The sequence below is a fragment of the Gadus macrocephalus genome, chromosome 11, assembly GCF_031168955.1.
Source record: "Gadus macrocephalus chromosome 11, ASM3116895v1".
NCBI lineage: Eukaryota > Metazoa > Chordata > Actinopteri > Gadiformes > Gadidae > Gadus > Gadus macrocephalus.
Genome location: NC_082392.1, coordinates 21,014,643 through 21,029,160, shown reverse-complemented (window position 1 = coordinate 21,029,160; position 14,518 = coordinate 21,014,643). Strand labels below are relative to the sequence as shown.

Genomic DNA, 14,518 nt, shown 5'->3' with positions numbered 1-14,518 from the left:
GCTTTCTCTGTCTGACGTATCTTGGGTCATACCATTCGACATGGGGCCACTCATATATCCCCCTACATTTCCGAAAATGGACTTGACCTCCATCTGTTTATTGGATAAACGCATTTCCCAATCCCAGGAGTCTTTGCTCAATTCTACGTCAATTCGAGAACAAACAAAGAAATTAAACTGCAGTTAGAGTTTTTTATTTATGACCATGAAAGTTCTGTAATGCCTGAATAATGAAGAATTTAAAGTACAATAAAATTATAATTATAAAACCATGAATGACAGATAGCGAGTAATCAAGTGGTATAAATATTGGTTATACTATATAGTATATCTTTTCGATTTTCACGGGGGGTAGAGCCTAGAAGTCGCTTAAATTATGCTCAGGGCCGTCTCGCGGGGGGGGCAGACACCTGTGAGATTCCCCGTCAAATGACGTAATCTGACGTAACGAACGAATCAAAACGAACTAATCAAACGAACGAATCGTTATAGTGAACTAAACTGAAAGAACTAGTTCCCGGAAAAGAATCATTTTGCCCATCCCTAAATTAAACCCATAGCTATTATGTGGAAACCCCAGTCGACTCGATAATGTAAGAAATTTCTGAGCGCATCATATAATAACATTTCTAATGAAGCAAGCATAATAATGTTCTCCTTACTTTATGAAGCAAGCATAATCATTTTCTACTTTTTGCCGCATTTGTATATCAGGGGATTCGACCCTGAGGGTGATTCACACTTGATGCTTTATATGCAGGCATCGATGTGGTTGAGACATCAGTAGAATCAACGGGGGGGGTGGGATATGATGTAGGGTTTAAGTTCGCAAGAGGTTGGATAAGTGTGGCCGCTGCCACCGTAGTTTGTTTTGATTTGACAGTAAGTGGAGGCAGAATGGGCAGAACTCATCATGATCATCTTAATTGTTGCTAAAATGATCAGCATCATATATTCCGTTGCATCCACAAATTCCGAAGCATCGATTGATGAATGATTGGAGCTTGGGTTAGAGACAAATAGAAGAAATAACGAAGAAGAAAGGTGTCGCAAACGACTGCTTTACCGGAGAAAGAGAGCTGATTTTTTTGCTTCATTTCACATATAACTAAAACTTGGACAAATGAAGTTGATTTCTGTGTTTAAATGAGGAAACAGGGAGTGGAAGGACGGGAACCTATAATGTTCAGCTGACTGTCAATAATAATAATAAAAAAACATTTTCTATACGCGTGCAGCTGTGAACTCATGTATTGTAATTTATTGTGTAATATGTACTTTTACATTTACATTTACATTTAGGTCATTTAGCAGACGCTTTTATCCAAAGCGATTTACAATGAGTACATTTGTCATAAAAAGTGCATCAATATATCGCTGCCGGTACAGAATGGATGTTCATAGAACCAAGTGCAAGTACAACAATCGCTAGGCTAACCAATTCCCGTGTTACAGCAATGATAGCAGCTACTGCAGTTGCTACACAGTTAAGTACTATAATACAATACAATACAATACAATACAACACAACACAACACAATACAGTGTACAATGGGCCAGAAGGGGGACGGTGGCTATGCAGTGTCGAGGTGGACTCTGAACAGGTGAGTCTTGAGTCTTTTTTCCGGATTATCTTTTAGGGTTATGATAAGACCTTTATTTTAGCCTTCACCACGAATGACTCTTAAAAGCAGTGCCAACATTTAAATATTTTTTAACCATTCAGCGAACAAAAGGCAACAGCCGGATTATCATTTAGGGAGCCACTCAATGACATGCAGAAACGTCATCAACACTCCCACTCAAGTGGTGTGAGAAATTCCAACTTCTACTCCTCATTCACATATAAGGTCATTTACATTTCCTACAGAGAAAATTATTAATTATAAAATTATTCAGGAGATTTTCAAGATACAAATGTAAGGAAGGTTGTTCACACATACGGTCCATCAGGAGAATAGCAGGAGAATATCAGGATTTACACCTCTGTCTGAAAGCAGCTTGTGTGTGAGCATTTGATTACATTATAAAATGAGTAAATGTATGGGTTACAGTGGTAATTGTTCATTGGAAAGTGTATTATACTATGCATGCAAATCAATTATTCAATAGCTTTTACTGTTATTCAGGGATCAAAGTGCATTGACATTTAAAAAATGCATTGCAACAATTATTTGTTAGTTGAAAATAATAATAACAAACAGCTGAAAATTGTGTTAATTTACAGAAGCACCTTAGTGAATATCAACTGAAATAAACAGCCAAGGCAGCACCCTAGCTAACCATAGTGAAATAAAGCACAGGCTTGTGTGGGGGAGGGGGAGAGGGAGAAGCCGGTGTGTGAGGGCAAGATTGTGGATTGTACATTGGCTACCTGACGTCAGAGTTTAAGATGTTTATTTAATTTATTTTTATTACCAGAATAATACGTCATTGAGATTAAACATCTCTTCAAGTGTCCTGGGCAAGATAGGCAGCAGTAGCCTACAGTCACACATAGCATACACACAAAACATTAAAATAAAACCACTTCGGCAGGGGGGAGGGGGATATCAAAATCGCAAGACATTTCGGGCTCAAGGAAGAGAGTAATATTAATTATGAGCATACTGTGTTGTTGACATGTTTTCGTTCTGTGTTATAGGGACGCTGTCTCTTTAAGATCACATGACTTGTGTGTTGATATGCCGGTCGGCGCGATGTTTGAATTCAACGGTTTTTATATGATAAAATTAACAACCTGCCGTTGAATTGTCTCTTCACTGCTTTTATCGCAATTTCTACATTCTATAGACAGAACGTCTTACCTGGGAGATTTTGTCGACAGCAGGGCCATTAAAACAGACGGAAGGGAGGAGGGGGGGATATCAATATCACAAGACATTGTGGGATGCGGGATCGATCTTACCGTTGTCTTTCAACGCATGGGTCCGCTCGCGTGTGTGTGTCTGCGCGTGCATGTGTGTGCGTGCTTAAATTGTGTTGGTAGATTTAAAGATGACCTAACTGTGTACTTATGTCAGACACACGTCGCCATATAAATTAAGTCTCACCTGGTCTCTGTATGTGTGCGCCCATGATACTTGTAAGTCTACCCAGACAACCAACCAAAACTTTGTGAAACTTTTTTTGTTCCGTTATTGTGTATGCGCATTATAATGAGCGATGTTACATATGAAATGCACCACATACCTTAGTCTTAAACTATAGGTGTCCGGGAAGCCAAACCCTCATTCGGACGAGGACATAAAATCTATCGCTGCTCAGATGGAGCTTCCCCAACCACACACACACCTTAGCATGCTATAATTGTCCGGAAAGCCTAACCCTTACTCGAACAGAGGCATTAAATAAATCGCTGCTCAGACGGAGCATCACCATCCACTCTCATCTTAGTGTTAGAATATCTGAAAAGCTTGACTCTCTCTCGGAGGCCACAGCACATGTCCACACACACCTTGCGTTTCCCCTTGGTCGTGACGTCTTGAGTGCCTCGGAAAAGGCAGTCCAGTGTTTAGCCAGTGCGAAATACCCAGGTATTGTGTGTTTGTGAGTGCTGTTATATTGGGTCTAGGGGCCTGGGAGTATGCCCATCCGGTCTACATGTGTTTTGTGGATTTGGAGAAGGCGTATGACCGGGTCCCCCGGGAGAAACTGTGGGAGGTGCTGCGGGAGTATGGGGTAAGGGGGTCTATCCTCAGGGCCATCCAATCTTTGTACTCCCAAAGCGAGAGCTGTGTTCGTGTTCTCGGCAGCCAGTCAGTTTCGTTCTCAGTGGGTGCTGGTCTCCGCCAGGGCTGCGCCTTGTCACCAATCCTGTTTGTGATATACATGGACCTTCAGCACTCACTGGATCGGCTGGTGGCCGAGTGTGAAGCGGCTGGGATGAGGATCAGCACCGCTAAATCTGAGGCCATGACTCTTAGCAGGAAACCGGTGGATTGCTTACTCCGGGTAGGAAATGAGTCCTTAGCCCAAGTGAAGGAGTTCAAGTACCTTGGGGTCTTGTTCGCGAGTGAGGGTACTATGGAGCGTGAGATTGGCCGGAGAATCGGAGCAGCGGGGGCGGCATTGCGTTCGCTTTACCGCACCGTTGTAACGAAAAGAGAGCTGAGCCGCAAGGCAAAGCTCTCGATCTACCGGTCGATCTTCGTTCCTATCCTCACCTATGGTCATGAGGGCTGGGTGATGACCGAAAGGACGAGATCGCGGGTACAAGCGGCCGAGATGAGTTTTCTCAGAAGGGTGGCTGGCGTCTCCCTTAGGGATAGGGTGAGAAGCTCAGCCATCCGTGAGGAACTCGGATTAGAGCCGCTGCTCCTTTACTTAGAAAGGAGTCAGCTGAGGTGGTTCGGGCATCTGGTAAGGATGCCCACTGGGCGCCTTCCTTGGGAGGTGTTTCAGGCACGTCCAGTGGGGAGGAGACCTCGGGGAAGACCCAGGACTAGGTGGAGAGATTATATCTCAACACTGGCCTGGGAACGCCTCGGGATCCCCCCGTCAGAGCTGGTCAATGTGGCCCGGGAAAGGGAAGTCTGGGGCCCCCTGCTTGAGCTGCTCCCCCCGCGACCCGACCCCGGATAAGCGGATGACGATGAGGATGAGGTTATATTGGGTTTGTTTGGTGATGAGACTAAGCAGTGTGCTTATTCCTTGCTCATATTTCCTTCATTTGTATGTCTATTTGGTCCATTTGTTCTGAGCGGCCTGGCTTTATTGGGGTGCATGACTAGCCATATTTCGGAGAGGCAGTTGTCGGCAGCCCCTTGAATCACTACAAACCGCCAGCCATCACTAGAAAACACAACCTATAGTCCTTTAAAGGTCCCATGACATGAACATTTCACTATATAACATTAATATGAGTTTCCCTAGCCTGCCTATGGTCCCACAGTAACTAGAAATGGCGTTAGGTGTAAAAAGGAGCACTAGGTATCCTGCTCTGCCGTTGAAAAATTAAAGCTCAGACGCTCCGATCTCGAATTTGGCCCCATATGTCATCACAAGGGGCCAAGTTACCTCCCCTTCTCTGCGTTGCCCGCTCAGAGAATTTGGTCCGCCAATGAGACAATGAGCTACGACTGTTGTACACTTCTTTGTTATTTGGATAACCGTTCTGCTGTTGGTGTTATGGCGCATAACACGTCAGGTTCTCTGTCGTCTCTGGTATTTCCACAACGAGACTCGTAGTGGCGGTTCTCTCAGCCATGGTTGAGAAGAAATAGTGGGAAAGGAACTTTGGCTTTGACTTCCTGAAGTACATGAACCGCGACATGGAGGAGAAAGGGATTGTTGCCCGCGATTGTCGCTCGCCGGAGACCCTGCTGCCCGCTGGCGCGAGGCACCATTACCACAGGGCAGTGCTGCCTCGGTGCTGCCCGCTGCCCGCTTCCGAGACGGTGGTGCCTCGGCAGCGGGGCTCCGGCGGGAAACAATCGTGGTCAACAATCGCGGGCAGTAATGCCTTTCTCGTCCATGTCCTGGTTCAGTCTACTTAAGATTGATGTGGACGTGGAAGAACCAGAGACGTCGGAGAACCCAACTCACTCGTTTGAGATTCATAATATCGTCTGGAGGCGCACACAGCTTTTGGCCGTGATAATATATATTATATGATATAGATATCTATGTATAATATGATAAAATATTATTTAGATATAGAGCTCCAGGACTCCTCCCAGAGCACCCGGAGTGTTCTGGAATATTTACAGAACAATGCCAAAAGCTGTGTGCGCCTCGCCATTGCGAAACATCCACTGTAAACACGAGCGCATGGTAGTGTTGGCTCGGTCGTTCGCGAACCGGTTTGAATGAACAAGTCTTTACGACGAACGAACCGCACCGGTTCGTTTCTCTCGTTCGTCTCGTTCACCATTCGATTCACCGGAAACGCGACTGAACGAGTTTCTGGTAGCACTAACTCCACTGAGTCTGACTGACTCAGATGAGAAACGTGCAATAGCGTGCGCTCCATGATGAGATTCACCGCTACCGGAAACTAGGCTGATTCGCGAACGACTCCTCCCAGTTCATTCGAGATCCCGGTGAATCGATTCACCGGAAACTCGACTGAGCTGGGAGGAGTCGTTTGCGAATCATTAATTCGTTCAGCCTGATTTCCGGTAGCGGTAAATCGCATCATGGAATGCACGCCATTGCACGGTTCTCACCTGAGTCAGTGAGACTCGGTGGAGTTAGTGCTACCGGAAACTCGACTGAACGAACGAACGAACGAACGATTCGCAAACGACTCCTCTTGGCGAACTGAATCATGCGAACTGGGTCACGGAAACGAATCATTAAATCCAACACTAGTGCATGATACCATGGCTGCAAGCTGCTAAAGGGCCACAACCCCAACCTCTACCTTGACCCGCCTCTAAAAGTCGGCATGTTTGTAGAAAGCTCATTGTGGGACTGGCTCGTAGTTGCTGTAATTCTCAACCAAGGCTGAATTTCTTGAACGTCTTCAAAGACTGTATTAAGGGCCCACTAAAATCTATATATAAGCATCCATAAAGAAGCATGCCATGGGACCTTTAAAGTCCCTCCACAACAAGTGTAACGTTTTCAGCTTTGCAGATATGGCTCGTAGAATCCACGATTTCCTTATAAAGCGAGTTTGTGAGGAGAATCATGAGGGCATTTGAAACAGTGCAGACATTGTCTGATGTTATTGGCATTTACAAAGTAATAATCCATGTTACTGTCGACATGCGGTAAACGTATCAGGTCTGGAAGTAGCAAAAGAGCAACTACCCCTCTCCAAAGTAGCGCAACACCACAAGAAGAGGAAGGGTCCGGTGATAGATACGATCAGAGTCAGGATGCACTGGATAGGTGAGTGCTTTCAGTTGCCAAGTCATCAGGAGTATATTAACGCGAAGTCGATGTTAATGTTGTGATTAAATATGATCCCAGAATGAGCACAAAATGTTTGGCACATTCTCCACTTTGTCTGCAGAATGGGCCTGGGTAACAACTCTGCCTAATTTCAGCCAGGGAAAACCTTGCATATACGTATGCCATATATGTCAAAATCATCGGTTCTTTCATGTATTTATCTTACTACTATATAATAGCAGGCCTGCCGCACAAGTTACTTAAGTTGGTCAGTGCGCATGTGCCAAGCAGCCTGCAGCTCACACACAGCACGCGCGAATACACAAACACTGCATGCACGCACGTATACACTAGGGGTGTAACGGTACACGTATTTGTACCGAACCGTCACGGTACAGTCACTTCGGAGCGGTTACAGAGGTGTACGTACAGAGGTACATAATGTGGTGTTCATAGCGGGCAACGATCGTCGAATAGTCGAATAGTCTGAGTCACGTAGAATATCGAATAATGAATGTGACTATCGTTATTTATTACATGGCTCTTCTCAATGCTGTTGAACGCTCTGTTGACTTGCATGGGCCTTCACAACTTCCGGTGGTGAATAGCGTCCTCGGTTGCTAAGCAAGGTCAACGTCTTTGGCAGACTATTTCTCTGCTGATCAACCATACGAATGCTGGTAACAAATACATTTTAAAAAGACACACGTGTGAAGTTATATTTTTGACATATCTAGTTCACCATCATGCAGGCTGTGTTCAGTAAAATAAATAAATAATTACCGATCCGTTTTCGGCTCATACGTCTATCTCCTGCCTAAGCCCATGTTGAAACAATTTTGATGTTCAATGTTAGGGGTGTGACGATACACTCAGCTCACGAGACGAGACGAGACACGATATTCGGTTCACGAGATCGAGACGAGACGAGATTTTAAGAAAACTACAATGACAAAATATATGACTGGACCAACAGACTTTTATTTAACCGAGTTGCACATGCATTTTGAAATGTTTTATTATAACTCTTAACATTCATGAAATTGAAACTAAAACTAAAATTTATAAAAGTTGAAGTAAAATAAATTAAATTGAATAATTCTCTTTTTTTTCAAGTGCAAACAATATTATGTGCAAAACCAAATCAAAGTTCTACTCCATCAATACAGAGTGCAAATAGTGCAAACAGAGTCTGACCAAGTATGTCACTGACAACTTGGTATTGTCCGTGTCTTATCAGTCACTCTACTGCCATTCCTAATTTCCGCCGGGTACCCAAAATGCTGCCAAACAAATCATTTAAAAGTGGCGGGGGCATCTTCGACAGTAATACGGGTATTTGCCGACGTCATTCTGGCTGCCTATGGTATGGAGGTAGATTTGTGTCTTTATTATGCAATCAAAAATAATAGGTTTGAGAGCAAAACTTTCCACACTGCAATCAAAAAATAGGTTTGAGAGCAAAACTTTCCACACTGCAATCAAAAAATAGATTTGAGAGCAAAACTATCGACACTGCAATCCAAAAAAAATTTATTGCAAGATAAATTAATGTGATAAAAAATATATTAATGGGAATCCAAAAGTTTTGTTTGCAAACCCAAAAGTTTTGTTTCCAAATCCAAAAGTTTTGTTTGCGAATCCAAAAGTTTTGTTTGCAAATCAAAATGCTTTGTTTGCGAATCCTAAAGTTTTGCTTGCAAATCCAAAAGCTTTGCTTGCTGTTGAGCTGAATCTCGTGGGCGGGACCTACGCCGAAAGATGTAAGACACGTCTCTATTGGCCAGTCTCGATCGGAGTGACAGCTTGGCAACATCCGAAAAGCCGCTGCCCCCCGACCGCCTCCAGAAGCAGATTGTCGGCCTGACGGACAGGGTGTTCGTTTGTGCCTCTCAATCCGCGGCGGCGGTCAACAACATCGCCCTGCTCTACTCTGCCATGGTCTCCTTGACGGCTGACAGGGAGGCCTACGGAATTTTCAGGGCGCGCAAGCGCCCGCACGGGACAAGCCCATAAGGCGAAGCCTAGACGGCGTAGCCTACATGAAATAGAACTCCCTCTCTCGTTACTAACTGTGGATGTTGCCAAGCTGTCACTCCGATCGAGACTGGCCAATAGAGACGTGTCTTACATCTTTCGGTTAAAAAATATTTAAATGATGGCACTGCTTTTAAGAGTAATTTGTGGTGAACGCTAAAAGATAGGTCTTATCATAACCCTAAAAGTACACATCATACAATAAATTACAATAAATCAGTTCACAGCTGCACGTTTTTAGAAAATGTTTTTTATTATTATTACTGACAACATTCAGCTGAACATTATAGGGTCCCGTCCTTCCACTTCCTGTTTTCTCAGTTAAACACAGAAATCAACTTAATTTGTCCTTGTGTTGATTATATCTGAAATGAAGCAAAAGAATACGCTCTCTTTCTCTGGTAACACAGTTGTTTGCGACACCTACTTTATCGTTGTTTCTTCTATTTGTCTAACTCATGCTCCAGTCTTTCGTCGTTCGATGCTTTGGATTTTGTGGATGCAAATGGTGCATCATTTTAGCAACATTTAAGAGGATGGCGATAAGTTCTGCACGTTCTGCCTCCATTTTGTAATGGTCAAATCAAAACAAACAACAGTGACAGCGGCCAAGCTTATCCCCCCCATTGATTCTACTGATGTTTAAACAACATTGATGTACGCATATAAAGCAACAAGTGTGAATCACCCTCAGGGTCGAATCTCCTGATTTACAAATGCGGCAAGGATAGGGATAGGGTGAGAAGCTCAGCCATCCGTGAGGAACTCGGATTAGAGCCGCTGCTCCTTTACTTAGAAAGGAGTCAGCTGAGGTGGTTCGGGCATCTGGCAAGGATGCCCACTGGGCGCCTCCCTTGGGAGGTGTTTCAGGCACGTCCAGTGGGGAGGAGACCTCGGGGAAGACCCAGGACTAGGTGGAGAGATTATATCTCAACACTGGCCTGGGAACGCCTCGGGATCCCCCTGTCAGAGCTGGTCAATGTGGCCCGGGAAAGGGAAGTCTGGGGCCCCCTGCTTGAGCTGCTCCCCCCGCGACCCGACCCCGGATAAGCGGATGACGATGAGGATGAGGATGAGGAATGTTATACGTTGTAACATCATAGGGAAAATGTTATTATATTATGCGCTCAGAAATTTTTTACATTATTGACTGGGGTTTCCACATTATTGCTATGGGTTTATTTACAACTAGAGGTGCGTGCGGAAAAATCTAGTATATTTAAATAGACAAATGTCACTGTTGCAACTATTATTATAATCCTATCTTATCTCCTACTCAACAATGTAGGCCTTTCCTTGTTTATCCCCTCAAACACTACAGCCATTCTGTCTTGGGCAAAACAAATATTGCCACAGAAATAAAGAGAAAATAAAAGAGAAAAAAGATAATCCGGTCATGGTCAAACGTGGAAGCGATTGGTAGTCGGTACTAGTCGCTCAGTTCTCTTACTCTTGCATATTTTAGCCCTTGCACTGATAGGTGCACATGCTTTAGTTATATGTGAAAATATCTTAACAATGTGTGGTTGTTTTGGCATCCTTTATAAAAAATGTCATTTTTAGCAGCATTAGTATTTTAGTATTATTATTATTTTTTTGTATTTTAAGTTACAACTTTATTTAAAGATGTTGATAGGTTTAATACTAAAAGTATTTGTGAATCTATGTTTGTACTTGTAACATTTGATATGCCTGCTCATGCAGTGTTGATCCGGCCGGGGGGCCGACCAAATCTGTAATGTTTTTGCCTGCCCTATTCTGACTCTTTAGCTGCCCTTTCTGTGGGCGTGTCGATCGGGGAGAGCATGAGACTGTGCTGCATGGGCTTCTATACTAATTGAAAACATTCAGAGCTGTAGCCCAGAAGTAAGAGTTCTTTTAAGATGGAGGTTCGGGGGTTTATCCCCCAAGAAAATTTTAAAATCGGGTTGATGAACATGCAATTGTAACGTAGTTTCATAAGGAAAGGAAAGACCAATCGTCATGTCTGACTCACGTCAGGGCAGGCCTACTGAATAGGTTAATGTTTACGCTAAGGTTAAGAAAGTGCACCACATACACCAGCAGCCAAAATGAGACAATAGAATAGCCTATAGCCTAATAAACACTGTCATACACCTACCCGATGTCAAGTGGACCAGGTTGAATTCACTGCGGGTCTCTTAGTTTGCACTGATTATGTCCTGAATCAGTGCAAACTAGAAGCTATCACTGCTCCAACGGACGTTTTCTCCCCCAATGGGCAAATAACTATGCATTTAAGTTTCATTTTTAAGTTATCACTTGTCAGTGTGTGTCAGTCGCTAACTGGATAGCAGACGTGTCAGTGTCAGTCGTTGGGGTACATCTCAAGCTCATGAACGCAATATTGCTATTGCCGGTAGGCCTAGGTAGGTAGATTTATAGGGTGCGCCTTGTAGGCTATCTAGATTGAGGATGTAAAAAACATTAGCTCACTAGTCGCCAGCTGACTGCAGTTCCATATCTCACCAGGTATACAGTCCTATGAGAAGTTAGGGGCGCTATGGAGTTTTCTTGAACAGAATGCATCAGACCATCAAAGAAGGAAATGTATACTATATTTCCCTTCAGTTGTCCAAACGAACGCCGGTGCCCTTATATGGACACGTCAACATTTTGCGTTTTTCAATGGCTACAATGCTGCATCTGTGGCTGCTCGTAGGCTACTGCAACCACAAACAAGTCTATTCTACTGGGCTATTTTCATCATTATGTTTTTTTTTTTTTTATTTGATGGCACTGAGATCCGGGGCTATTCCCAAAAGATCCGAGGCTATAGCCTCGAATGCCCAGGTCTAACAACGCGCCTTGGCTCACTGGCCAATCAAAACTAAGTTAGTTAATGTGCAAATATGCAAAAAGGTATGCAAAAGGAGAGCGCAGTAGTGAGAGGGCTAACAAAAGCATGGACAAGAAAATGGAAAAAGTTAGAGGAGGATCCCAGAGGATAAGTCCAGGGCCAAGGGCACCCCGTCCACACAACTGTTCCTAAACAATACATATTGTGCTTTTCATCTGACTGCCTCAAGACCATATGTTTTCCTCCACACTCGGCATTTGAACTGAATTTCCTTCACCACTTTCTTTGAATTTGACTAGTTTAGTCAACTTTGTCACACCTATGCTGTTCCACGTCTCAAAATACCACTGTATGAAATAAAGGGTAAAAACTACATTTTGTTCATCCACCCGCTGGAGAACATTCCCATACACATGTCCACTCACCCGCATATCCATAACTACAAGCCCCCCCACCCTGAACACACACCACTTAACCCACAATCCCACAAACAAGGACAACATAAATATGGGGGGGAGAAATTAACATTGGAGAAAGGTATAAATTAAAGGAACAATCTATATTCAATGTAAATTCTCCGGTATCCAGCCAAAGAGAAGGTGGCATTAAGTTTCCCATGTTATGAATAAATTGCTCATGCTTTGTCTGTTACACAAGTCCTTACCTGGATAATCATCTGAAACATGCACAGCATACGTCACCCTAAGGGATTAGAAACATGGTGTCATTATAGTATTATTAATTGTATGAAAGACCAATGGGGTATGGCTGTCTCACTAGACCCAAAAGCAGTCGTTATGGATGGAATTCATAGACATTCATAGAAACACATACCATTTCAGAAAAGAGTGCATGCACTGCAGACTATATTACCACTTCTTTAAAATGAATGCTACTACGGCCAGTTGTAGGCAACACTGCAAATCAAAGATGCATGTCAAAATCTCCGGGGAATCCCTTCAGATAACATATTGCCTTGCCCAAATTCATGCAAACCACATTACATAGTGAATGAAAAGTGTTTTCTGATTGAAGTGAGTTATAAATATCATACCTTGTAGATCCTTTTGCATAGATGAATGTGAATGTGGAGTCAGTGTATCTAAAATCTGCAAAATGGATAGAATATATTAGATGATTAATATAGAATAAATAATATCATCAAATAAAATAACACATTTATTACAACTCGTATGGCTTTTTGGAAAAAGATTACAAGTACAGTTTCCATGGCAACAACAAAAGGGGTTCGAGGCAGACACGTAAAATAAGGAATACAAAATTGTGCAGCTTCACTGCATTCAAATGAACTCTCATGACTAAAGATGGTTTGAAGGCATACAATCGGGGGGTATACAACGTCAATGTCGTTTGCGTTACGTTTAGTCTGCATTCTTAAAAACATTGCATGGCCTATCCGTCCTTAGAAAACACATATATATTAAACGGAGCTAGGGTATTGTGTTGCTTTATTAATATTTCAGCCGGGCCTGGGTGAACGCTGTGTGTGCTCCCACACTCGGGTGTGATCAGGGACAGGAGAGGATGACACTCACCGGAGAAAGGGCAGTCTCTCTCTGCCTTGCACCTCTGCAGAACGATGTCGACGTCTTTTTGTATTCTCTCCTGCCTTGAACACATCCCCATGAAATAAAGCCCACTGCGATCACCGGCTTCGTTGTTTCGTGTCTTCTTCGTTTCAGGCTGAAACACAAGAACAACACATTCGCTTGAGGCCGTTCTGGTAGGGCAGGTGTGTCCCACCGGGCACACAATCAGTCTCGGTTTGACGATGCTTTCATCTCGGACAACGACAGATTGTGGGGACTCGAGGTGGTAGAGCACATTTGAATGTCGATCAATTTCAAAAGGAGAATCCCTGATCTCTATTCGTCATCCCTCTGCTGAACCTAACAATGGCGGGTGGTGTTGGATGGCGTTAAGGGATAGAGCTTCTTAAAGTGAAATCAACCTCACTGGCCGGTATAGGTGGATACACGTTATTATAACCGAGTAGGGTCCCTGTGCTGCGCTCTCCTCCTCATGGCTCGATTGCACAGTCAACAATGTGTCCGTTTTTCAGATTGGATCAAATTGGAGTCACAATCGAATCTCAGCCGTTTTAATGGCTTAAAAAATAATTCCGACAGAGGCAGAGAAACAAGAAATAATAATGATTATCTTAAAATGCAAAACTAGGATCTATACAATATTTCGTGAGGACTGAGTTTTTAATATTATGACGTTTATACAAAATATGGATAAAATACCCTACTTAAAAAATACAGGCATGTATCAAACATTCATAATAAGGATGAAGAATAAAATGAGTCAAATTTTCCCATATTATAGGCTATTAAGTAGTCTCAAACGCACACATAGGCTGGATGGGAACTAGGCTATAACTCAAATACTTACAGGCAATGCCATAGAAGGAGAAACCGTTAACAAAGAGCAGCATAATAGACATAAAACGCTCAGGAGTGCGATTCCTTTTACTTCCCCTTTTGAATCACTTCCTGAGTTTCATAATCTCGAGACCAGTGTTTTGTGGGTGTGTGTTTGTGTGTGTTGTGCGTGTGTGTGTTTAGTGGGGATTGTTTTCGAGGGGGAACGCTTTTTTAAAGACGTCATCACAAAAGATGCGCGTATGCTCGCGCACACACTCACTCGCACACGCACTCAAAAGTAGACTTTTAAAATAATCGCGATTTAGACGCTATTTATGCTTACTCAGGCTACGAAATGACAAAACGAACTTTATCAACAACATTCATTAGGCCTTTGTGTGTTGCATTGCTTAATTTAATCACACAA

General features: G+C 43.2%; 1 protein-coding gene across 5 annotated transcripts in view; it reads right to left on the bottom strand.

Annotated features, from left to right (window-relative positions):
* Nucleotides 1–14,281, bottom strand: part of parp8 (poly (ADP-ribose) polymerase family, member 8) — a 31,972-nt gene extending 17,691 nt beyond the window's left edge. For 2 of the 5 annotated variants that reach the window (XR_009528140.1, XM_060065587.1), the window contains exons 1-4: nt 14,120–14,281; nt 13,258–13,405; nt 12,756–12,810; nt 12,366–12,403 (exon numbers count right to left, since the gene is read on the bottom strand). Coding sequence is in view for 3 of the 5 variants with exons in the window: in XM_060065587.1 (XP_059921570.1) it covers nt 12,366–12,403; nt 12,756–12,810; nt 13,258–13,405; nt 14,120–14,131 (253 nt within the window). In the remaining 2 variants the exon portion in view is untranslated. Of the gene's footprint in view, nt 1–12,365; nt 12,404–12,755; nt 12,811–13,257; nt 13,406–14,119 lie in introns of those variants that run through there. The other 3 variants (XM_060065585.1, XM_060065586.1, XM_060065588.1) reach the window with 2 other exon arrangements.
* Between the last annotated feature and the right edge of the window lie 237 nt (nt 14,282–14,518).